The following is a 26726-nucleotide window of genomic DNA, read 5'->3' as shown; positions in this document are numbered from 1 at the left end:
GAAAGGGGGGATTTAAAAATTTCTAATGGTGAACAGAGGAAGTGAACATAAGAGGAATTGAATTTGGAAAGTAATCAGTTTACATTTTTCAGCCATTTCCTTTGCCTAATTTTGCTCAAATTGCATTTCTGCTAAAGGGCTGCTTGCACCTTACTAGTCCAGTCAGTGCGTGTGCAGTGAGGTTAGGATTAGAAAGACATATGATAACATACAAGATTGAGTTTCTCATGGACTATACTCGAAATAAAAGGGCAATTTATTACCCTTTTAAGGTCTCCCTTGACATGAATGTAAAATGTTCCTCTATCTTTCCTCTTTCAGAGTTTATTATCATTAATTTTTTTTTTCAACTAATAAGCATTTTATTTTCTCCCTTACTGGGGGAAAAAAAGAAAATGAAAACCCTTGTAACATCATTTACTTTTTCTTCATCATCATCATCACTGATATATAAGGTTTGCAAAGCATTCTACAAATATTATGTCATTTTATCCTCATAACAAAGCCTGGGAGTCAGGTTCTGTTATTACTTCAATTTTACAGATGTTGAAAAAAAGGCAGAAAAAGGATAAATGCCTTGCCAAGGATTCTGCAGCTTATGTTTGTGGCTGGATTTGAATTCAGGTTTTCCTGACTACAGGCTCAGTGCTTTAACTACTCTGCCACCTAGCAGCCTTCAACATAATCAAGCAAATCAAATTCCCACTTGGCCACATCCAAAATATGTATGCGTTATTCTACATCTTGAGTCCATCTCCTCTAGATAATGCTTCATCTCTGGTTCTTTGGATTTGTGGCTTCTCATTCCATTGAGAAGAATTCTTATATTTTTAAAAGTTGTTTGTCTTTATAATATTGTTCCTATAGTTTATTAGGAAAAAAGTACCTAACCTAAAAATGGAATAGTAAATTATCTTGAGCTCATGATTATTTAAAGCCTTGCGTCTAAAAGAATACCTTATCTTAGCCCAGACTAGAAGAATCCTGAGCAAACATCTTCTTCAGGCTTGCTTATTCAGCTAGAAGTCACAATATTATAGCTTATTATGAGTAGTAAACAAGCATTCATATAAGGTTTTCAGAGTGCTTTAAAAATATAATCATTTTATCCTCGCAGCAACCTCGGGGGTAGTTGTACAATTATATTCCCATTTTGCAGAGGAGAAAATTGAGGCAGAGATTTACACGTAGCTAGTAAGGGTCCGAGGTAGAATTTGAACTAGTTTCCCTTACTCCAAACTCTTACTCTAGCCATGCCACTGGCATATACTGGAAAAAAAAGTAATCCATTCACTTAATTTTTGGTGACATCTGCAGCATATTGAGTACAAGTTGTTTAATGATGTAAGCCAGTAGGATTTAATCATATGCAAAAGTGAGATGGGAGCAATTTTTCATTTTAGTAAATCTTATTCTTTTTAAAATGGAAAAAAGAGAAACAAAACTTTTACTTCCAATCATTACCAGTTAGGTATTAAATATAAAATTATATAGCTAAGTCCCCAAAAGTCAGAAACTACAGCTTGTTTGGTAATAATGATAGATTGCAGTGAATATTTTTAGCACAAAATTACAATGAATTGAAAGATAGTGTACTGTTTAGAAGCCTAGAATAGTATTTCCTGGGTTGGAGGGGAGGTGATGTGGTTGAGCCATTTTTGTTGTTGGCATTTTTGTTTTTTCCTTACTGATTGAGAGGCGGATTTTTACTTCATTCCTTGAAAATATGCACTTGGATAGACCTGTAAATACTGTGTATTGGGGTAAAGTCCATTTTGATGTGTGTCTCAGTGCCTCTCTGTGGACTGTTGCATAATAACATTAAAACTCAGTCCCTTAGAAAATGCCATAAAGAAGTTTTGCCGTACAGAGATTTTAATTAATTCTTATAAATTCTCACAAGGGTTGCTTTGAACTACAGAGTTTCCAATCTACTGGGTCTGATGAAACCTACCTCTTGGAGTGCTTTGGGAACTGACTGTTGAAATCTCATGAGCTGTTAATGATTATGTGTGGAGACTAGTGAAGGATTGGTGAGATCACTGATGGCTGGAGTAATATAGATACTTCCTGAAAAATTAGGAAGTGCCCACCCATGACAAGCCAGTTAGTCCAACTTCCATATTTCTGAGACTTTAAAAGAAAGCATGCTGTATTTGGAGGATAAGCAAGAACATTTAGCGACAGCCAAAAGCTGGATTTATTTAGCAATTAGCTCTATTTTCCAGAGGTGTTGGCCTCCTGTTTAAGATGTCTGTGGACAACAATCCAGTGAGGAGACTTGTGTAGTAACTGGGGAATTGGGTTAAGAAGGAAATGCAGTTAATTTCCATTTTGGTTCTCTTTTGCAAAAGTAGAAAGTTCAGGCTGATCAATTGGGAGAGATATCTCACTCTTTCCCCATAGGTTATTTGCAGACCGCAAGTCTCAAATTCCTAAACTGAGCCAACCCACACATTGCTTTGGGGTCTAATTCTAGATCTACTGGATTTGCTTCCTGTGTGACCTCTGGCTATTAATTTAACCAACCTGGGGCCCAACTTTCCTTTTCTTTAAATAAGGGGGTAGGATAAAATAACTCCAAGGGATTTTTTTTTTTTTTAGCTCCAAATACTGTGATTCTAGAGAATCAAGAAGAATAATCATTTTTGAATAGTGGAACAACAGTATGGGATTTGGTCAGAGGTTTGGTTAGTAAATGTTTAACAACTAGCTCACCAGGGAGATTGTATGCACATATACTTTTTTTTTTTTTTTAGTGAGGCAATTGGGGTTAAGTAACTTGCCCAGGGTCACAAAGCTAGTAAGTGTTAGTGTCTGAGGCCGGATTGAACCCAGATACTCCTGACTCCAGGGCCGGTGCTCTATCCACTGCGCCACTAGCTGCCCCCCACAATATACTTTTAAGTATAATCTACTTTATTACTATTTTGTTCCATCACTTTCTTAGTGTAGGCATTCAACAAAACAATAAATCAGGTCCTGATTTGTTGTGTTTCCTTCTTTCCAAGATATTTCACAATCAGCTCCAGCCAATTCAAGATGGTTCCACCAACACTCCCGGATTTGATACTCTGTATTAGTCAAAATACAATTTGTTAGGCTACAGAGAGACAAACTTATTATATTAATAGATACAGTCACTTTAACTTTCACAAATTTACTCTACGTGGCACAGTGCTGGGGCTGAAATCAGGAAGACCCCTCTTTCTGAGTTCAAATCTGGCCTCAGACATACTAGCTGTGAGACCCTGGAAAGTCACTTAATTCTGTTTGCCTCAGTTTCCTTAGCTATTTATTTAATTAAAGAATTTTTTTTGTGAGGCAATTTGGGGGTAAGTGACTTGCCCAGGGTCACACAGCTAGTAAGTGTTAAGTGTCTGAGGCTAGATTTGAACTCAGGTCCTCCTGAATCCAGGGCTGATGCTCTATCCACTTTGCCACCTAGCTGTCCCAGTTTCCTTATCTATAAAATATATTAGAGAAGGAAATGGCAAACTACTCCAGTATCTCTGCCAAGAAAACCCCAAAATAGGGTCATAAAGAGTCAGACAAGCAAGAACAACAAATGCATGTTTGTATGGATACTCAAAGAGTAGGCTCTTTATTTCTGTTTACCCTTAGAAGATCAATATAAAATAGTGGCTAAATTTTTTTTTTTGACGGGGGTGTTTAAAAAAATTTCATTGCCCAGGAAAAGTTGGAAAGTGGGAAGGAAGAAGGCAGAAAGATTAAAAAGTCACATATGTCAAAAAGTTACATATGCTACCTCCAGCATCCCATGCTCATTGTAGAGTACAATGACAGTAACCCCTCCTCTCTCCCTCCCCTGCCCCAGCCCTCCAATTCCCAAGGGAGTCTGATACTTCAGGGAATTGAGATGTCTACAACATGAAGAGAATAAAAAATCAAGTAGCAGTGGTCTCAAAATTCTCATAAACATGCTCACATTCTACAAATGACCTTGTTACCACCGAAACCACATTTTTCTACTAACCATCATATAAAATGATTCATTTTTATTCTATTAAACCAAAATCTGTTTTGACACAGCTGCCCATTATAGAGAAATGGGTGTTATTTCTTGTAAAGGATAGTTAACAATAAATACGTTCCACAGTATTCTAGAACTTACTTGCATTAAATTTAAATAGTTGTGTTTTCCTTTGCTTAGTTTTCTGAGCACTCTTTTTGTGTGTGTGATATTTTGATAAGAATTGAGCCTAATCTCTGGTCACTTATATGGAGAGTAGCCTTTTTAAGTGAATAATTTATTAGAATAATGGCTTATGTGGGAAAGAAACAAAATGCCCAGAAAGATGCTACCAGTAAGAGTTATATAGAAACCACATTCTACGATTTTTCTAATGTGTGTTAGCTTTTTCTCTTGGAATCATACATTAAGTATATTTTTTTGGGGGGGGGCAGATACAGTCAAAAGAAATATAAATTTGAAATATCAAACATTTTGACCTACGTGTAACTGCATAGGTCTTTCTGTTAGTTCAGTATATTATTTAGAGTGTTTTATGAACTTCAGTAACTTATGTATGATCTTCACCTCAATTTTTTGGCATGCAAAAACTAATTGTAAGGGGGCAGCTAGGTGGCGCAGTGGATAAAGCACTGGCCCTGGATTCAGGAGGACCCTGAGTTCAAATCCAGCCTCAGACACTTGACACTTATAGCTGTGTGACCCTGGGCAAGTCACTTAACCCTCATTGCCCTGCCAAAAAAACCCCCCAAAAAAACCAAAAAAACCAACCTAATTGGAGATGAATTTGATAGTGTGACATGAAAAGATAGAACAAATTTGAAATGTACACCAGTTTCATATAGCAAAAAAAATTTTTTTAAAACTTTTATTTATATTAACATTATGAGTTAACATGAATTAGCATTTCATACAGTGGCTGGGTAGGTAACTTTTTTTTTTTTTAGTGAGGCAATTGGGGTTAAGTGACTTGCCTAAGGTCACACAGCTAGTAAGTGTTAAGTGTCTGAGGCCGGATTTGAACTCAGGTCCTCCTGAATCCAGGGCCAGTGCTCTATCCACTGTGCCACCTAGCTGCCCCTGGTAGGTAACTTTTTAAACAATACCAATGTAATACCATAACATACCATGCCATGCCATACCAATACTAATGCTATATTTATTCTATTCAACATAATACACATTTATTAAATGCCACTTATTATGCTAAGCACTGGGGACACAATTATGAAAAAGACCTTACCCAGAAGGAGCTTACAATATAATGGCAGATGATGAGTCCTAATTATGTTTTAAAATTAGAATTCACCTTCATTATGTGCCTTAAGTTCTTTTACCTAGGTAATTGAATTATTTGTACTTTCCATTGGGATACTTTATTGTTGATCAGAATTGGTAGAATGGCTGTTATGTTAAAATTGGACCTTAGAGATTCTCTTCTTGAAGGTATACTTATAAGTCTTGAAATTGTAACCACTTTGTCTCACTGGTACAGCCAAAGATTTCTAATCCATTTCCTTTTTTCCCCTCTTTTTTTGTGGGGCAATGAGGGTTAAGTGACTTGCCCAGGGTCACACAGCTAGTAAGTGTCAAGTGTCTGAAGCCGGATTTGAACTCAGGTCCTCCTGAATCCAGAGCCGGTGCTTTATCCACTGCACCACCTAGCTGCCCCCCCATTTCCTTTTAATTCCCCTCTTCCTTCAAAGTTGCATTGCAGGGGCCAGATTGTCTTTCATGAGGGTACTCCTTACATAGTTGCTAACCTTAATGACTGTTTATAGTCCTGCATGTGGATTATACTTGTATTTAATCTTTTGTGGGGGGAGGCCGGGGGCAATGAGGGTTAAGTGACTTGCCCATGGTCACACACCTAGTAAGTGGCCAAGTGTCTGAGGTCAGATTTGAACTCAGGTCCCTCCTGATCCAGGGCCAGTGCTTTATCCACTGCACCACCTAGCTGCCCCTTACTTGTACTTTAATCTTAAAGAGTTATATCATCTCTGAGGATGTTAGAAGAATGTCTGACAAATTACTCTATAGGATTTTTGTCTACAGTGGGCCTAGTTATTTTGGGTTTTTGGACTGCCCCCTTTTCCATTTCTCTTTGCTGTTGTGGGTACTCTTCTGCTGAGAAAGTTATCTCCTCTACAAGTTGGTTGACAGTTTTTTATAATCACTGTGGTAAAAAAAAATAATTCCTATGAATGTAATGGAATTCTATTGTGCTGTAAGAAACAATGAGCAGGAGGAGTTCAGAGAAACCTGGAAGGACTTGCATGAACTGATGATGAGTGAGATGAGCAGAACCAGAAGAACATTATACACAGTATCATCAATATTATGTGTTGATCAACTGTGATAGACTAGATTTTTCTCACCAATCCAATGGTACAAGAAAGTTCCAAAGGACTCATGATGGAAAAAGGCTCTCCAAATCCAAGAAAAAGAAAAAGGAACTGTGGAATATGGATACTGATTGAACCATACTATTTCTTTTGTTTTTGGTGCTGTTTTTCTTTTTGTTCTGATTCTTCTCTTATAACATGACTAATGCAGAAATATGTTTAATATTATTATGTATATATAACCGATATCAGATTACCTGCTGTCTAGGGGAGGGGGGGAGTGAAGGGAGGAAGGAAGAAAAATGTGAAATTTTAAATAATATATAAACAAATGTTGAAAACTATCTCTACATGTAACTGGAAAATAATAAAATACTTTTATTAAAAACAAAAACAAAAAATTCATTCCTCACGGTCAGTCTAGTGATAAGCCTTTATACATTTGGCTAGATTGGTCTTTAGAAGAGAAGTTTGTGCTCCACTGGCAGAGTTGAGGATTTAGAGTCACTTCCACATCACAGTAAGACATTAGAATAAACTTTGTGGAATCTCCCTTCCTTCTAAGCTTTAAGACTGGAATTCTTAACCTTTTGTGTCTTGGAGCCTTTTAGTAGTCTTTTGAAGCCAGTGGAGCCCTTCTTAGAAAAAAAAATTAAAAGCATAAAATAAAACACACAAGTTAACAAAGGAAACCAATTATATTGAAATATAATTATCAAAATATTTTTTTAAAAACCAATTTATGGACCCCAGATTAAAAATCCCCACTTGATGGATGTTACCTGTTTTTTTTTTCTAAAAAAAATGGCAACAAACAAGAATCTATTGTATTTAAACACTTTAAAAGTTGAAGGGTATCTTTTTAAATTCTACTTTTCATTTTAATTGTGAAGAGCTACCTTTGACTTCTGAAGCTTTGAACAATTTGGAGTTAGGCTGTAGCGACTGGATGAAAATTGCCTTTTCCTGTGTTTTTGACCAGGAAAAGATAGATCAATTACTGATGTAAAAGATAGATGAATTACTGATGTAAAGCATTAATCATCTTGGAAATCATTAATGTTTTGAAATCTTTTACATTGAAGGGATTGAGATTGAGTGTGTATACAATAAAGTTGCTTCGTATATGTTGAACTCTTCCTTGCTGACTAGTATTTTTTCCCCAAATTAAAGATTTTCGAAACAAACCAATTCATAGTATAAGATTAGAGATTTAGAACTTCTCCTTCTCCTTCTTCTCCTTCTCCTCCTTCTCCTTCTCCTTCTCCTTCTCCTTCTCCTTCTCCTTCTCCTTCTCCTTCTCCTTCTCCTTCTCCTTCTCCTTCTCCTTCTCCTTCTCCTACTCCTCTTCCCCTCCCCTTCCTCTTCCTCTCCCCCTCCTCTACCTTCCCTTCCCCTTCCTCCTCCTCCTCCCCCCTCCTCCTCCCTCTCCTTTTCCCCCCTTCCCATCCCTCCCTCTCCTCCTTCTCTTCCTCCTCTTCTTCCTCCTTCTTGTTTGTCCTTTGTTTTTTTTTGTTTTTTTGCAGGGCAATGAGGGTTAAGTGACTTGTCCAGGGTCACACAGCTAGTTAAGTGTCAAGTGTCTGAGGCCGGATTTGAACTCAGGTACTCCTGAATCCAGGGCCAGTGCTTTATTCACTACACCACCTAGCTGCCCCTGTCCTTTGATTTTGAAAAGGACTGGTGACATTATGAATGATGTCTTAACTGAATAAATTGGATTTAAGTGAGGCAGATTTGCACAAAGTCATCAGCCTCACTCTCTCTTCCTGAGTTATTCTTAGGCTAGTAGCAGGACAAAAATCAAGACGACTGGTTTTAGTGTGCATCAACATGGTTTTCTGCTGTATTTACCATATATAAAAATCCGTAGCTACTAAAACCTTCCATCTGTGTTATTTCCCCCTGTTAGAATGTAAGCCCCTTGAGAGCAGGGATTATCTTTTTTATTTTTTGCCACAGAACTTAATATAATATGGTGATTTATACATAGTAAGCACTTAAAAATGCTTTATTCATTCAACATGCATTTTAAAATTCTAATTTATCTAATATCAGCTCAGACCCAACAGCCACTACAACATGTAGGAGGACACCGTCCAAATTCTCCAATCAGAGGGAAGGAGGTGCTCTGGGGCAGAAGGTACTACTAATGAGATGGCCGTTTCAAATTTGATATGATTTGGCTGGTATTTTAGTTATGTGAAAAGGTGTTAGTTTGAGAACTGAAGTTCCATGGAAGAATATTCAACGTTTTCTTAGCAATCTTAGCTTTGAGAGTTCTCTAACCAACTTTTTTCCTATATGTGTTTATCCCAAATGCTAGTGCTTATGTTTGGAGAGACAGTTTAAATCTGGAACCAGGAAGATTGAAAGATAGGCATAACAAAAAAAGTTACACAGAGAGGACAAAAAGCCCAATTCCTTTTACATAGTTTGCAACTTTATGTTAAAAGGTATTAAAATTTTAAAAAGCATAGTCTCCAGAATTCTATACTTTAATATTTTTTTAAATAATGAAATATAAACTCCCCACAATTTTGTGTAGTTTTGGTGCTAATTTCCTCCAAAGCTATGTATTTCCTTCCTCTCTTTGTTAAATCTTTGTCTCTTGTGGTAGTTAAAATACCCTCCTAGGTACAGATGAGGCTTAGTGGCTTATCACTTATGGCAGCAATTTTGTATTTAAACCCACCCCATCATTCCCATCTCTCCCATTTATTTTGGTTAGAGAATTGTGGGATTTTTCATGTTTTGATAGTTGGCTATTTTTTGTTTTGTTTTGTTTTTGTTTTTGTTTTTTGCAGGCAATGGGGGTTAAGTAACTTGCCCAGGGTCACACAGCTAGTAAGTGTCAAGTGTCTGAGGTCAGATTTGAACTCAGGTACTCCTGAATCCAGGACCGGTACTTAACCACTGCGCCATCTAGCTGCCCCGATAGTTGGCTATTTTTAAAAAGTGGCAGGCAGAATGTTTTTTAAAATCTGATGACTAGCCAGGCGTAGTGGTACCTGCTTGCATTCCTTGTTGCTAGAAAGGCTCAGGCTATTGGATTACCTGATTTCAGGAGTTATAAGCCCATTGGATGTCCTCCCTAAGTCACACCAATATGGTGACCTCCCCCCCTCCCCAAACCACCTCCCAAAAAAGCAGAGGGCATACAGGCTGCCTAATGAAAAGCAAACCAGCCTTGACTGGAAAAACGGACCATGTTAAGGGACTTCTAGCCTGGCCTAGATAAAGAGACCCACTCTCAATAATAATAATACAAAAATTAGATTTAGATGAATAAAGGTCAAGAAACATAAACTGAGTATTGTGTTTTCAATTATTTTAATTCCCCAAATATCAGACCACTTAAATGTTAGTATAGTGGTTTTTTAATTTGTGCTTTTTTTTTTTTTTGGTTGGTGATAGTATAAATGTGATAACTTGGTATCATGAATGGAGAGGTGGCTTATTCTGCCCCTGTGACACTTTACCCCTCAAGTGCCCCAAAGGACTCTGACAGGAACTCCTAACCTTTTTGTGTTTCTTGGACCACTCTGTCACTCTGATGAAACCTATGGACTCCTCAGTAGAATACTTTTTTCTTTAAATTCACAATTGAAGGAAATGCTAAATTTCAGTTAGAGATTAATGAAAATAGGGGCAGCGAGGTGGCACAGTGGATTAAAGCATTGGCCCTGGATTATGGAGGACCTGAGTTCAAATTCGGACTCAGACACTTGATACTAGCAGTGTGACCCTGGGCAAGTCACTTAACACCCATTGTCCTGCTCTGCCCCCCCCCAAGAATGAAATGAGATTACTGAAAATAAAGATGTGATTTTTTTTTTCTTCCACGTTCATGGACCTTATGAATTCTATACTTGCATTTCATGGGTGTCCAAGTTAAGAACTCCCTGCTTTGAGACAAGTCTGTAGAACAAATGATGCAGATATGCTTTTGGATAGAGAGATTTCCCTCAGAAAGATAATGTCTGGGGAAAAATAAATAAGCATTAGTCTATAGAAAATAATCTTCTGCTTTTGTTTGGCTGTACTGAGTTGCAAAGGGTGCCTTCTCTGGGTTCAATTAGACATTTATTAAAGGCCTCCTGTATATAAGATTCATTTTTAGGTTCAGGGTATCATTTAAGATCAGAGACCACATTTGATATTATTAGCTCTGGCTTCCATTAAGAAGAATAAATACTTGCCCAACAAGGATCTGTTTTTTGCTGATATTCTTTTTTGCCTTTCTGAGTCTTCACAGCAAAGTTTAGAGTATGAATGTCCCATAAGTGATTTATAAGGGATTCATTGTTTTGTCAATTCCACTTATTATAAATCATATCTAATTTGGGATCTGGATTATTAATAGCTATCTTTGAAGTTTGTTGATATTTTTGAATGACACTATGTATTCTTCAAATTTGAATCCAGCCCTTTTTGGATATTTGGAGGGAGATGCACGTATACAAATATATTCCCAAAATGGACCATTTCAGAATCATAGATTATTAGAGTAGAAAGAAAAATTTGGAAATTTTAGTAAATAATGTTTGAGAGAAATGTTTATTTCTCTCTTATATTAATAATCAGTTATTGAATTAGGGCCAGGATTTTTTACCTTCCTATTTCCTCATTCAGAAAGCAGATCCTTGTAGATTATTCATCCATCATGCGAAAGGACATTGCTGATGATGAGACTGGATTTTCTCCTCAATCTTGTTGTGATTCCACCCAAGTGGGGAAGCCCATTGTGCTCTACACAGGCTTGGGTGGGGGTTTGGATCCTTTGTCTAGATTTCCAGGGCCTGGGGTTTGTCTGGGAGTAAAAGTGACATGATCAACGTTACTTCTACCAGCCTACCTCTCATTATAATATTCATTCTTCTCATTTATTGTTAACCAATCAGAGTTGATTGCTGTCTTTTGGGAAAACCTACTCTTCCAAGAGCATATAAGTGTTGATAAGCCACCATGATCTGTCTTTGGTTTAGGAGAGACAACCAAATGACTGTTTTATTAATTATCCACTAGCAATAATTAATAAAAATGATGTTACCCATAAAATGTCTCTCAACTTTTTTATGCCTTTCATGTAGGCAGAGTCCCAAAACAAAATTTTGTGACTTTTTATACCTTGACTTTGAAACTGTTTTGTTTGTTTTCAGGTGGTTGAATGAATGAAATGGAGCATTTTACATTTTGTGTGTTCATTGCCAGCTTATTAGAAGGGAATAAGCATTTATATAATTCCTACTATGCATCAGACACTGTGCTGCTTTTTTGTTTTTTAAATAAATTTTATCTCATTTGATCTGAGTCCTGAAAGGAAAAGGGGATTCTTTGAGGTGAGAAAAGAAAATACATCCTAGGAATGGGTCCAGTCAGTATTAAAGCATGGAGGTAGAGATGGGGTGTCATACATGATGACTAGAAAGAAGGCCAGTTTAGATTATAGAATACAAGAAGGAAGTAATATATAATAAAGGTAGGTTGGTTCCAGGTTGTAAATTTAGGGCTTTAAATAGCAAATGGATGAAGCTTATATTTTATCCTGGATGCAGTAGGAGCCTTTGGATTTTATTCAGTAGAGGTGTGACACAGACTCCTTTTAAGGAGTGCTTAAGGAAAGTCACTTTGGTCATTCAACTGATAAGCATCTGAGGCAAAATTTGAATTCAGGTCTTCCTAACTCCAGGTCTAGTTCTCTATATCCATTGTGCTATCTAGCTGTCCCTTATGGGGGGATTGCATAGGATTCCTATAGAAGGTAGGATTTTAAGTGGGACTTGAAGGAAGAAAAGAAACAAAGATGAGGAGGGAAAGAATTTCAGGTATGATGGATGACTAGAGAAAATGCCCATTGGGGGCAGCTAGTTGGTGCAGTGGATAAAGCACAGACCCTGGATTCAGGAGGACCTGAGTTCAAATCTGGCCTCAGACACTTGACATTTACTAGCTGTGTGACTCTGGGCAAGTCACTTAATTCTCATTGCCCTGCAAGAAAAAAAAAAGAAAGAAAATGTCCATAGTTGGCAGAGGAACTATCTTGTGAAAGAAACATCATGGAAGCCAAAGCCACTGGGTTGCAATAACAAAGACTGTACCATCCTTACCATAAAGGTAGGTAAGGGCACCCCAGACTTTATACCTGCTGTTAGTGTAATTGCATCACAGTGATTCAAAGCTACATTCGTGGCACTTTTTGAAAATAGATCCTTAAATCTTTCAGTTGTAGATTTCCTTGACTTGTACTTAATTTCTGGAATACTTTTTGCTCATTTGTTCAGTTTTTTTGGGTGTTAGCTGGAAGTTTACTGAAATAACTCATAGGATAGATTATGCCTGAAATATGGTAGTTAATAGTAATCAAAACAGCATTGCATTTTTCAGGAATAACTTTGTGAATGGATTATTTTATTTCTTCCATCTTTTCCTATAAACTTACATGTGTAACATGAGTGCAGTGGGATGGGGGTGTACATTCATAACTTATGACCCAGTAGTTGAAATGCTTATCTATGTGTGTATGCCAGTTAAACAATGCATTTGGTTTAGATGGTATTTTTGATATTCTGCTGAAAATATTTATTCATCAGTCATCAAAGTGGGTCTTTCAAACTTCTGCTTGAAAATTAACAAATTAAAAAAAATATTCATAGACATCCTTTTGGTAGCACTAAAAGGGCGTGCATTTGTACTGAAAATGGCTCTCATAAAATACAGAGGTGTTTCTAAAGAAATTGTTGGTGTTGGTTGATACTTGGTTTTCCTTATAAAGTCGGCATAGCATAAAAAATTCAGTATGAAAAATTGATTTTAAAAGATTGATTGTGCCTTGATGGTACCCTGTTATTTAGTTAATATATGCTTTCTGTGCTACAGTAGATACAGTATATGCTATTTATTTCCTACAAAATATTCAAAAATAATTGCTGACAAAAGCCACTTTACAGAGGTACATCTTGTAATATGAATGTTAATATTGTGGATAGTTATGCAGAAGTACCTATTGATGTATTTTGAAGATTCTCATGGAGTCCAGTAAAGGTTTTCATTTTTAAAAAGGAAGAAAGAGAAGCTTGCATAACCACTGAGTATACCTTTTCCTAAAGGGTTATGTGATATAAAAATTTGGCCTTTTCATGTCTGACTAAAGTCTCTAAAACATTACAAAGACAAGAAGAATAGGCCCTCTACTTAAAAGGAATTTGTTATGTATGAGATGCATTTCCAAAGTAGTTTTCAAATTTGTCATTTTTTAAACAATTGATGCAGTAATTTATAAGGAAAAACAATCTATTTTTGTAGCAGGACCTAACTTAAACCCAAATACTTTTCCAGTTAAGTATGTGAGTGCTTATATCATCTAAATAAGTTGATTTGAATGGATCTACTTTAGTTTACTTAAAATAAGGTCAAATCCATCAATAGAGTTTGAGATTAAAAAAACGTTTTAAGGAAAATGTGTATAATAAGATGCAGAAGGTTTTTGTCATTCATTGTTTACTTTCACACATTTTAACATGTTAATTTTAGAAAGGATATAAATTGCTATCCTTTAAAAGCCCTTAAAGCTTTTGTTATCAACCAAGTCATAATTTCCTTTAAAAAAAATAGTGCCTTATTATACTGAGACATATTTCCTAGAAAACTATATACAATTTACTTTTACACTTTAACAGAAGACCCTGCATGATAAACTAGGAGACATCTTTATGGAAGTGAGAGATGACTTTTCAATAGTTCTAGAGAATAGTGTGCTAACAGTACTGTAGTATTATCATGCTACATTTCTAATGCTCTCAATTAGTGGTCTTCTTCCAGTGACATAGCAGCAAATATTGGCTCAGAATAAGAGGACCTTCCAATCCTGACCTCTTTAATTACTTAACCCATGTGAATTTGGCTAGGTCCAAATCTCTGTTCTTTTATCTGAAAAATGAGAGAATTGATTTCATAAACGTTACCTTCATGTGTCCATTAGTAGTTTATGTATTTGTGAGAGTGAGGGCTCAGGGTTTATGGGGGAAATTTTTTATTGCTTTCTTTTTTTTTTTACTGTGACTCATTTTTTAGTTTGTGAATTAATTGTGTCTTCTGCTTGAATAGTGTAAGGGTAACGGTTGATTAACTTACTCCTTCAAGCTCCACTTAAAATAAGTGATAAGAAGCCTGATCAATTAAAAACAATGAGGGTTTGGGTGTTTCTTTCATTCATTCATTCATTCATTCTTTCTTTTTTTGGCCTCTCTTTGTATAGCTCTAATGCTTATCCCAGTGCCTGCCATATAATAGGCACTCAATATATTTTTATTGACCTAAAAATCATTTTGGCTTGAAGAACTTTATATACATTATTATTATTTTTTTTTTTGTGGTGAGAGAAGAGGAAGTGCATACAATGAGCATAAACAGCTTCTTTAAAGAGTTTGACTGAGAAAGGAAGGATGCAGGATCATATCTTGTAAGCATGTGAGGGTGAACTTTATATACATTTATAGCTAATAAGATTTAGCACAAAAAAGTCTTTAATGTCTTTTAAAAAATCTTGTAAAATATTTTCTGTTAGTAGTTTAAAAAAATCAAATTTTAATTTTGTATTCCAAGTATTTTAAAAACTTTCTTGAAGATGTGTAGGTATGGATTGTCTTCCAAACATTTTGGAAAGCCTTTATCATTACACCAGCTTATTTAGTTTTGCCCTTCTCTTTCTAACTTTGTATTTTCATTTAAAATTTGAGATTTTGTTTTGATATAGAAGACAGTTCTCAATAAACACTCAAAATAAGACAGTTTATCATTTGTTAATAGAAAAGAGAGGTGTTCCCATGGTTTTGCTGGAGCCAGCTTGAACCAGCTTGTTACCTTTTCAACATGAACATTTATACCTCAAAAATCAACAAATGTTACAAATAAGAGCTTGATTTATTGTTTTATTAATTATGTAGACTTAAAAAAGTTATTGAGAAAATGTTATCATTCAATATTAGACTTAAGTGTGTTGTGTATATGGCTTTTTCCCCCCAGAAGCCAATTATTAAATGTTTACCAGCACACATCTGGATGTGTCTTTTAATTCAGAAATTATGATATTGACATTGACCTATGTGTTTAGCCATAGTTTTAAAATCAGGAAGACCTGAATTCAAGTCTCACTATTGACACTTAATTGATTATACAACTGTGGGCAAGTCTTTTAAACTCTTAACGCTCAATGCAAATCTTTAAAACTGTAAGTTGAAGAGAAGGTACTAACCTGCATTGTTACAAAGAATTTCCTTCTTACTAAGGATTTCCATATTCCAGTAAAATCAACAGTCTAATTCTTGACCCTTTTTTGACTTTGTTTTTGTATGTATCAGGTGTATTGCTCTTTTGACTTTTATCTTTACTCTGCATTAGTTCATACAAGTGTTTCCATGTTTCTCCAAATTTCTCAGATCTTAGTTCCTTAGAGCTCAGTTATATTTCATTATATTTTTATATCATAATTTCTTCATCCACTTCCCAATTATTGGGTGCCAATTTTGTTTGTAGCTTTTTTCCTTTCTGTTCTTTTTTCTTTTTTGTTTGTAGTTTTTTTTTCATTTTCATTTAAAAATTTTTTTGGGGGGGGGCAGGGCAATGAGGGTTAAGTAACTTGCCCAGGGTCACACAGCTAGTGTCAGGTGGATTTGAACTCAGGTCCTCCTGAATTCAGGGCCAATGCTTTATCCACTGCACCACTGCACCACCTAGCCATCCCTTGTTTGTAGCTTTTTAAAAAAAAGTCTCAAATGATACTTCAATGAGCATTTTTGTTCACATCTTTTTTTTTGCTCTTGATAACATCTTTGGAATATAGTCCCAGTAGTAGAATCTCTGGGTCAAAAGTTATGAAAATTTTATGATTTTTGTGTCATTTTATTTTCCATATAATGTATCATTAGAGCATCCTTCCTTTCTACTTTCACCCTTCATGTGCTCATGGAATTAATTTGGTATAAAAAATAAGATGGATATCATTCTAAGATATGGTGTAATGCTATATTGTCTTAAAAATAGAACAACTAAGGATGGTGAAAAAGGTCAGAAGTAGAAATGCATTAAGAAAAATGGCTAAAAGGCTGTGTAGAAGAACCAAGGAAATAAGTGGGCATAAAAACACTGGGAGATGTAACAAAAAGGATAGGCACCCTAGAGGAAGATGACTTTAAAAGCTCATTGAAGAAGGACAAATAGTGGTTAGCATATAATTGGGTGGTACCTTAATCTCTTGGATGTGGTAGTTCCAAGAAATAAGGAAAAAGAAGCAACATAATTAGCAAGAAACAAATGCCTGGTTAATTGGGGTACTCTTTAGGCAACAAAGCATCTTAAGGTATGGAGGTAGTGATTGAAATGTAATGAATGTATATTAGTAAAATTAATATAACAACAGTTTTCAAAAGAGGGATTTTAACATCATCACTTATTCCCACAAGAAAAGGAAGGATTTTATACTAAATTTTATAAAATTGCAACTTCTCTGATTTATCAGATTCTCCAATGATTTCTCTTTTTCTGTTTGGGTGAGATGAAAATCTGGGTGCCCGGTGAGTTGGTATTGACTCCAATGCCAGAGTTGATCAGGACATGATAAGAGTTCTTACCCGAACCATTACCCAAAAAAATGATTGGAGAAACCACTCTTGGTAACTGCCATACTTGTTCTTGAGAGATTATAGTCTAGTCAGAATGAAAGAGGTCTGCCACAGGTAAGGCAGCTTAAATCTAATCACATTTATAGAAGTGGATGCCACCAGGTTTTGCCGTAGCCCAAATATTAAATTATATGACCTTATACTAAGCAGAGAAATATATCATATTGGTATATATTGAAACAACCAATTCCTTTTCATAGTATTTATTTCCTATAAACTTTATCCATATTGACCATAAAAGGAAAGTGCTGAGCACCTAGCATGTTCTTATTATATACTTGTTGATTGATTGGTTTTTCTCTGCTTTTTCTTATATTTTCAAATGTGTATTTAGCTTCTTACTTGTAAATTTCAAATCTATAACCATTTAATTTTATGACACTGTATATGTATACAATTAAATAACCATGGAAATTGGCTAAAAAGCCTGGGAAATTTTTGTAATTTTATTAAGTCTTTCTTTTGTAAAGAGACCAATGACTGAACATCATTGGTACACGTTAATAGATTATATGCAATAGCAATATATTGCTTTTTTATTGCTATTTCAGAAGCAGCAGATTCATGTATAGTTATTACTAGCTACAATATCTCCTCTTTTTTTTATGAAAAGAGGTTCATGCTATTGAATCATTACTCCAATATTTATCATTCTTATTGAAAATCACTAGACCTAAATCTATTGGTTTCTTCCTAGATTGAAAACATTTGAACTTAGAAAGCACAGTATTTCTTAAGACATTTGTAAGTATTCATCATGGATATTAAAATTACAATCAGGCTGTATGTAGTGTGAGGAGTGATTAAAAAAAATCTTTAAACATATGGTAAGCGGGTGACCAATGCTATCCAGGTTTGAAGATGCTGAATGTTCATATAACTGGTATTTGAAATTTTGATGTGTATTGCATTCGTTACTGAATATCAAGAATACATTTTTTTGCTCATACAGAGAGAGTTTAAAATGGGGTCTTTTGTAGAAGCATACGGTCTGTTTAGAATGATATAACAGATGCTGAATGTTCACATATCAAACAAAATGCCAGCTTTCTGTAGAAAAGAGGTGTCAAAAAGTTTCTTTGTACCTTTAACGCATGTGATTATGTAGTACAAAATGCAGAGTTTGTAAAATTTCTTGAATATACAGGCAAAAAAATGAATAATTCAAAACAACTCATAAGTTCTCCATTCTATTGTACCTTTTATAACGCAGGCAGAAGATAGCATTGTGCTCCCAGTAGAGCTGAATTTGCACAAGTTACACCTCTGAAAATGCCAGATGGTCTATGGTCTACTTTTGAGAGCTGTCACATATGTAAAGATTTGAAAAAAGAAAGACAGCTGAATGAGAGCAGTGGATCATTAAAGGGAGAGTGAGGGTCCCTAGGCATCGCTTGTGTTTTAAGAAGCATTGTGTCGTTTCCCATATTACTTTTTTTTTTAAAGCCATATACAACCTTTATACATTAAGGTAAAAAAAAAAATTCTGTTTTAGACCAAATGATTGTGGCTTTATTTTCTGTCAGGTACTTTTGTTCTTTATGCTAGAAAGCAGTCATATGTTTCCTAATTGGTTTCAAGTATAATTTCACCACAAGATTCAATTCTCCCCTGTGAAAAATTGTCAATAAAACTAAAATAAATTTTAATAGAGATGACTAACACATTTGGGGGTTCATTCAGTTTTGATTTGACCTTGTATGCCCTGTGTGACTGACAAAATCATTCAGCCAAAAAAGTTGTGTTTTAATGTTAAAATACTGGAATGAAGCATTTTTCTTTTTAATATTTAGGGACTTGGCATTGATAATAAAACTGCAACAAAATCATAATAAATTGAATGTGAAATAAGAAAGAAGTAAGACTGTCATTTTTTGAGGTTCCCTATTCACAGACTCACTAATAGAAATAGATGCTTTTTTAAAGTTATAAGTATGGTTTGGGGTATTTTAGATGGGTTTGAAGATATAAATACAGTTTAGGGTGTTTTAGATAGTTTTGAATACATAAGTATGGTTTAGGATATTATACTACAAGGAACTGATAAGTTAAAGTCATTTAAGGAAAGGTCACATTGGTCAGTTGTAAGAACTTGGTTTTTAGGCATATAATTATCTTCCGGTATTCTTTTCTTTATTGTTTAGACTTTATCCACTATTTAGAAATCTTTATTTAATTTTGTCAAGTAATTTTTAGGAGTTTGGCTATCTTCTTGAAAGTGGACAATGTGTATTCCTAACAGAGTTCTCTTCCATGAACTGCACTTACCAGTGAAAAATGGGACCAAAATATTCTACTGTCTTTGAGACGAAAAGGAGAAGAGTACTAGGTCTAGTATTTTCAAAAATATAATACCTGCATTCCTTGTTTTAGGCTCTATAATAGCATTAGAATGTCACTCTAGTTGATATGAGAGGTTATGTGAGCAGCAAATTAATCACTAAATCAAAGGACTACACACTCATAGGAAACTGAACTCCTTCTACAGAAACCTTTGGGAGGGCACGTATAATTGTCAGAAGAACAAGTAATTTTAAAAAAAACAAGACAGAACAAAAATAAAGAGTTGTAATACTTTTCTACTACTGATACTGTATGGTATTGCTAAAGTGAGTAATAAGTTTTTTAGATAATTAGATTCCTTTCTTTAGAAAGCAATTGATCATTGGTGCTAATAAAAATGATCAGAAAAATCTTTTGGGTATCATCTCTCATTTTCCAACTGAAAAAATAGTGAGGCAAAAATTCCCTTGGAATTTATATCGTGCAAATAAACTTCTTTGGGTATAGTTAAAACATTTATATCCAGGGATCACTTGGTATGTATACAATAACTGAAGCAAAAGATGATGTTATAGAATTATTCCCTCACTTAAAATTAGGCCCTCTTTGGATATTTATTACATTTTAGTCCATTCTCCACTAAAATCCTATTTTGTTGCCTTATTGTGGCCTAGAAGATGACCCTAGTTTCTTGAAGGTTAGTTCATAGATAGTGTAATCTCTGAAAGCCTTTAAATGTGAATCTGGTGATAAAAGTTCATGTCTATTTTCTGAGATTCAACCTGGTTAAGTTCAACAAAGCTCATTGCCAAGTTGGCTGAAAGATGATGACTTTTTTGACTAAAGAAATGACTAAGTGGTGCAGTGGATAGAATTCTGGGCCTAGTGTCAGGAAGACTCCTCTTTCTGAGTTCAGATCTAGTTTCAGACACTTATTAGCAGTGTGACCCTGAGCAAGTCAATTACCCCTCTTTGCCTCAGTTCCTTATCTGTATTAGATGGAGAAGGAAATGGCAAACCATTCTAGTATCTTTGTCAAGAAAACCCAAGACTCAACAATAACAAACTATCTATCTATTGAATTGACTATCTATCCATTGAATCCCCAAAGGATTGTGACCAGCACTGGTAGTGAGACTATTTATACCAGTGAAATCACAGATGCTCTTTAAGAATTGAAGTAAGTTCCTGATATATGCCCACTAATTACTATTTATTAATTTTATTATTTTATCTATTTATTATTTTATTAATTTTATTGTAAATTACTATGGTATTTTATATTATATCATTTAAAAAAATGAACATTTCTATGTTTTTAGTTCAACAAACATTTATTGAGCATCTACTAGTTATAAAACCATGTGCTAAATAGAAAGGAAGATGTAAAATTTAGGTAAGGCATGGCCCCTGATCTCAAGAAGCTTACGGTAGGGGAGGGGGGAGGGAGAAAAATCTGAAATTGGAAAGCTTGTATAAACAAAAGTTGAGAACTATCTTTACATGTAACGGGAAAAAAAATAAAATACTTTATTAATTAAAAAAGAAAGAAGCTTACAGTCTAATAACAGTTGATTATCTAAATTTTAAAAGGAACATGATCTAATTTGTACATTCCAAAGGAATCCTAGGATCACAGAATTACAATTAGAAGGGATCTGACTGACTAAGTAGTCCTACCCCATTAGTTTATAGGTGAGGAAATTCAGGGTTAAGTATTTTGCCTGTTATGACATAATATAATTATATTTATATAATACAATAATGATGTAAATAACATATAATATAATAAATAACAGGCAGGATTTTAATGACTCAAAATTTAGCTGTTATATGTAACTAAATTAAACGAGAATTAATTATTAAGTCCATATTGTTCAGTAATTCCATTCATGTTTGACAAACTGTGACCCTGTTTGGGGTTTCCTTGGCAAATAATACTGGAATGGCTTGCCATTTCCTTCTCCATTCCATTTTAAGATGAGGTAACTGAGGTAAATAGGGTTAAGTGACTTGCTGAGTCACACAGCTAGTATCTGAGGCTGGATTTGAACTTGCGAAGAGGAGTCTTTCTGACTCCAGGCCCGACACTCTAGCTACTGCATAACTTAGCTTCTAGACACTGGCGATACAAAGTCAAAAAACCAATAGCACCATCCTTCAAGGAGCTTATATTCTATTGCTTCATCCATGGTTATTAGCATGAAAATAGAGAATTTAAAGAGAGAAAATATTTTTTATAGCAGCTCTCTTTGTGGTGGCAAAGAATTGGAAATAGAGGGAATACCCATCAATTGGGGAATGGCTGAACACGTTGTGGTATATGAATATAATGGAATACTATTATGCTATAAGAAAGGCAGATTTCAGAAAAATGTGGAAGGACTTAAGTGAACTGATGCTGAGTGAAGTGAGCAGAAGCAGGAGAACATTGTACACAGTAACAGCAACATTGTGTGATGATCAGGTGTGATGGAATTAGCTCTTCTCAGCAATGCAGTGATACAAGACAATTCCAAAGGGCACATGATGAAAAATGCTCTCCACATCCAGAAAAAAAGACCTGTGGAACCTGAATGCAGATTGAACCATACTGCTTCTTCTACTTTGTTGTTGTTTTTTCCTTTATTGAGGTTTTCCCCTTTTTGTTCTTATTATTCTTTCACAACATGACTAATGTAAAAATGTGTTTAATGTGATTGTACATATATAACCTATATCAGATTGCTTTTTGTCCTGGGGAGGGGGGAGGGAGGGGGTGGACAGGGAGAATTTGGAACTCAAAATCTTATAAAAACAAATCTTGAAAACTATATTTACATGTAAATGAAAAATAATAGAATACTTTATGATTTAAAAAATAAAGTAAAATAAAATAAAATATTCACCTATGATGTTTAAAAAAGAGAAAATATTTATAAGATAATCTCTTTCATTCCCCAGGTCAAATGCATAATTTTTTTCAAAAGTATATTTTAAAGTACATTGTGCTATTTTTACAGCCTAGATTATTTCCTCCACGACTTATCTTGAAATACTGTTCCATGGTTAAAGACTTCCCATTATCAAAAATTCAGGTTAAATATGATTTTAAAATTATTTCATTACCCCAAATTCTGTCCTGGATGCCATATTTGGCAACTTTACCAATCAGTCAATAGGCATTTGCTAAGTGCCTACTTTTCATGTATGTCTTTGTGGATTTTGTTAGTGTTAGTGTTTAGTGTTTTTTTAATAATTTCTCTCCACCGAGATATAAATATTAGAAAACTTTGTTTCCTAACATTAGATTTCTGCCACATTAAAATTTTCTTCTTTTCTTCATTTTAGCACAACCTCAACGCTTGCCTGAGCCCCAAACTTCAGCACAGGAGCAAAGTGAGGAAGAAATGGGCAAGATCAAGAATGGTCACACAAATCTGAGAAATGGAAATGGAATCCACAATGGGGTTCGGCATGTCTCTATAGAAAACAGAAAACTTTCTGCACCTGTTTCACAAAAAATGCATAAAAAAATTCAGTCCAGCTTGTCCGTAAGCAGTGATATGAGCAAGAAGAGTAAAGTAAGCGCTGTCTTTTCTCAAAAACCAGGCTCATCACCTGAAGGTAAGCTAAGTTGTATGCAGAATTTTTCTTTATTTTAATGCTAATTCCAATCCATTCTTGCTAATAGCAGCACCATCGATTAAACATAACTAAAGTCATCATAGAATTCTAGCAGGAAATAAACTTAAAGATGATCAGGTTCAGTTACTCATTTTTCACCTACGATGAAGTATAGAAGTTCATGTCAAATGTGGGGCCAGAACTCAAGTGTTCTGATTTTCCTGCCCATGCTCTTATTTTATTTATATTTCAGAGAAAAACAGAACTTGGGATAAAACATAAAGTAACTTCCCCAATTGGAAAGCATTAAGTCTTTTAACAAAGGGAAAATTGACTTCTTACTTTTAAACTTTCATCTTCTCTAGAGTTAAACTTTTAGAGTGAATAGTAACTCCACAGCCTAAAACTTTTATGGCCTAAAACTGAAAAATCTTAGTGTGGTTTTAGTCTATTAAAGCTTAAAGCTGCACTAAGACTTTTAGTTGTTGTTGTTATTGTTTGTCCTTCATTCTTGAAGAGGACCATGACATTGGGATAATGTCAGGAATGTCACTGAATTGAATCTAAGTGAGGTGAAAGCTTGTGCAAGGCCAACAACCTCACTTTTTCCTCCAGAGCCATCTGGGTCCAGTGGCAAGATATATATTAAGACACCTGGAGATGGGCCCAAATGTTTTTTAAGGCAATTGGGGTTAATCGACTTGCCTAGGGTCATATAGCTGGTGTCTGAGGTGAGTTGCCTAGGTGGCACAGTAGATAGAGCACTGGCCCTGGAGTTAGGAGGACCTAAGTTCAAATCCAGCCTCAGACACTTGACATTTACTAGTTATGTGACCCTGGTCAAGTCACTTAACCCAGCTTACCTCAACAAACAAAAACAAAACCAAAACATCCAGGGCCAACTCCAGTCGTCCTGAAGACTTTTAGTACACCCTATCTAAATGACTCCTATTACTCTTACTATCTATTACTCTTACTATGACTATCATTAATACATAGACAAACCTATTAAATGGCATATGTAGGATAGAGACAGGAAGTAGACCCATGATTTCATTGGTATAGGACAGGATCACTTCTCTTTACTAAAGTGGGTCAATACCTTCTCTGCCACTTAAGAGTCTTGGACAATCAGCGACAAAATTGAAGGGTTAAGTCATTTCCCACGATTACACAGCCCGTATGTGTTAGAGATGAAACTTGTACCCTCGTCTGCTTGACTTTAAGGCCAGTCCTTTATTCACTATGCTAAACTGCATCTATATATACTTACTATGCAATCAACTCTTAATCTCACTAATTGTATGTTTGCTTAAAGCCTCTGCTTATTCCCACTCAGATGCAGCAGAGCTTTCAAATCTTTCCCTAATCTTTCATTTCTACTATCATGGCCAGTGGGTTTTATTATAACCTGTTGAGTTCAGCTAATCCTCCCTAATTCTTGGTCATGTCTTCTGACTGCCTTCTTGTTGCAGCTGTGCTTGCCTCAATCTTTTAGCAGGCTCAGAGTTCCTGGCTGAAGGTGTTGGAGAAGAAGACCTAGGGGCATGATAACTGTCTTCAGGTATTTCAAAAGCTACTGTGTGGAAGAGAATTAGACTGACTTTGCTTGGCCTCAGAGAGCAGAACTTTAAGAAATGAAGGCACATTGGCAGAGAGGCAGATTTAGGTTGGCTATAAGGGAACATTTTTGTAATAGTCAGAGTTGTCCAGAAATAAAAGGGCTTGCCACAAAAAATTCCCCATCACTAGAGGTCTTGAAGTGAATGCTATTTAGTTATTTGTTGGAAATGGTCTAAATTGGGTGTCATCCCTTCTAACTCTGAGATTCTGTCCTACTACATTCTATAGATTTAACACTATGATTTAATTTAAAAATCCTTGATGAGTCATAAATAATATTAGAAAACAACTGATTTCCTATTACTAGTATAACTAGTAACATTTGTTGTTTTACCTCAAAAAGGCTATCTTTTTTTTTTTTTCTGATTGGGGATGCATATGGATTTCTACTCACAAGTATCCCTCTCTGGTATATCTATCTTTGTCTTCCAGGTCTTCCTCCTCCCATAGTGCTTGGCATGTTTTAGTTTAGCATCTCTATCAAGTAACATTGGCTATCTACTTATTTCCTCTAACTTTCTTTTTCAACTTCTATTAAAACCTAAATAATTACTTCCTGTGTGATGCCTGTATAAAGCCAAGCGCTCTTCATTTGTCAAGATGGGTTTTACTCACAAATAGGAAATTGTGTTGAGAATTACCAGTAATGAATTGAAAGAAACTATATTACACTTTGCTTACCGGTGTTCTAAATTCAACTGAGTTAAAGTGTTAGGTTGATCAAATGATATGATAATAAGCTGTCTGCATAGTTCTAGGTCAGTGACATTACTTCCCAAACTAATTAGATTGGAAGGGACATGATTGGCACTTTAAAATGAGTTTGACATGTAAGATGTGTGGTCAACTCTGAAGCACAGGTAGGCTGTTAACTAAACTGACTCTCTGAGGGGTTGAGAATGCAATGCAATTTTATTTAGAAGACCTCAGCATCTAGGTGATCAGGTGAAATAATGCTATGTCAAAAAGAAGTACTATATTTGTGTTATATAAGACACCTATCATTTCATTTTGTTTTTTTCCTTTTAATTTAGTCATTTTTAAACATTTTTCTTTAATCCGTTTGCTTTTCATGATAGCTTAAAAATCTACATTCTTTATGAAAAAGCAGACCACTTAAAATCACTAAAGTATTTTATGTATTTACAGCCCATAATAGGGCTATAAATAGTACTTAATAAAAGTTTGTTGATTGATTAAAGACATCAAGTAGACCTTATTAGAATAAAAATGCAAATGAATACATTACATTTTCAAAAGCAAAGAAAATTCTGCCCATATTTGGAGGAGATAAGTACCCTCATTCTGTTCCTGACAGAGTGGTACCAGGGGGAATAATGAAACTGAGGAAACATTGCCCTTGATGGGTGGATTTCAACTAAGGCTAATCCATGATTTCATTCTTAGTTTGAAGTAATTTAGTTCTTGCCAGTTCTTCTGGTAACTCTACTTGCCATTCTGATGGTTTTTTTTCCCCCCTTAACATTTTCTTTAGAGAGGCTTAACCCTGAATAGACTAGTACAACTGAACCTCAAACTCTGTGCAAAGGAGCTCTCTTTCCATTTCTCAGAAGGCCACTTATTATATTTAATGAAGAAGAAGCAAGGCTAATACATAAATACTGTCTATTACTACCACAGTCCAGTATTAGTCTTACTCTCAGACATGATAGCTAACATTTTACAAACTCTAAATCAATTTAACAAAAATAAATTAGACTTTGTCAAAGCCAAGGGTTTCAGAAGTATATAATTTAGACCATTTGCTCTTCCAAAAAATTTTTTTACACATTTCTGTGAGGGCCTGTGAAATGTCCATGGATAAACTGTATATATATATATGGGTACTATCCTGAGGAAAATTTCCATTTTGCAAATAACCAGTTTTGGAAGCACTTTGCTAAAATTGAAGAGCATGTATTACACGCAGCAAGCATACCATTTAAAAAGATGACAATCTTCACAGTCCAAAATGATTGGTTTTTGAAAGATGAAGAAATTAATTTTCACTGTTAAACATAATCTTAAAACATAAATATTCAGATTTTCTTTTTCAAATGGTAATGTGAAAATAAAATAGTATCAGAAGTGAGACCTTTTTTTTTTTTTAAATGAGAAAAATGGACATCAAAGGAAAGCAATTCAGGACCTTAAGTCTCACTACTTACCAGAAGACTTAATATTATGTCATTTCAA

At 35.0% G+C, this 26726-nt stretch overlaps 1 protein-coding gene across 1 annotated transcript in view; it reads left to right on the top strand.

Moving 5' to 3' along the window:
• The window catches only part of MDFIC (MyoD family inhibitor domain containing), a 119154-nt gene that overhangs the window by 45451 nt on the left and 46977 nt on the right, over positions 1 to 26726 (top strand). Inside the window, exon 4 of the mRNA XM_043967302.1 lies at positions 22632 to 22907. Within this exon, the coding sequence (XP_043823237.1) occupies positions 22632 to 22907 (276 nt within the window). The remainder of the gene's footprint in view (positions 1 to 22631; positions 22908 to 26726) is intronic.

This window comes from Dromiciops gliroides, chromosome 5 (assembly GCF_019393635.1).
Source record: "Dromiciops gliroides isolate mDroGli1 chromosome 5, mDroGli1.pri, whole genome shotgun sequence".
Classification (NCBI taxonomy): domain Eukaryota; kingdom Metazoa; phylum Chordata; class Mammalia; order Microbiotheria; family Microbiotheriidae; genus Dromiciops; species Dromiciops gliroides.
The sequence above is the reverse complement of the archived record's forward strand: the minus strand, read 5'-3'. Positions and strand labels throughout refer to the sequence as shown.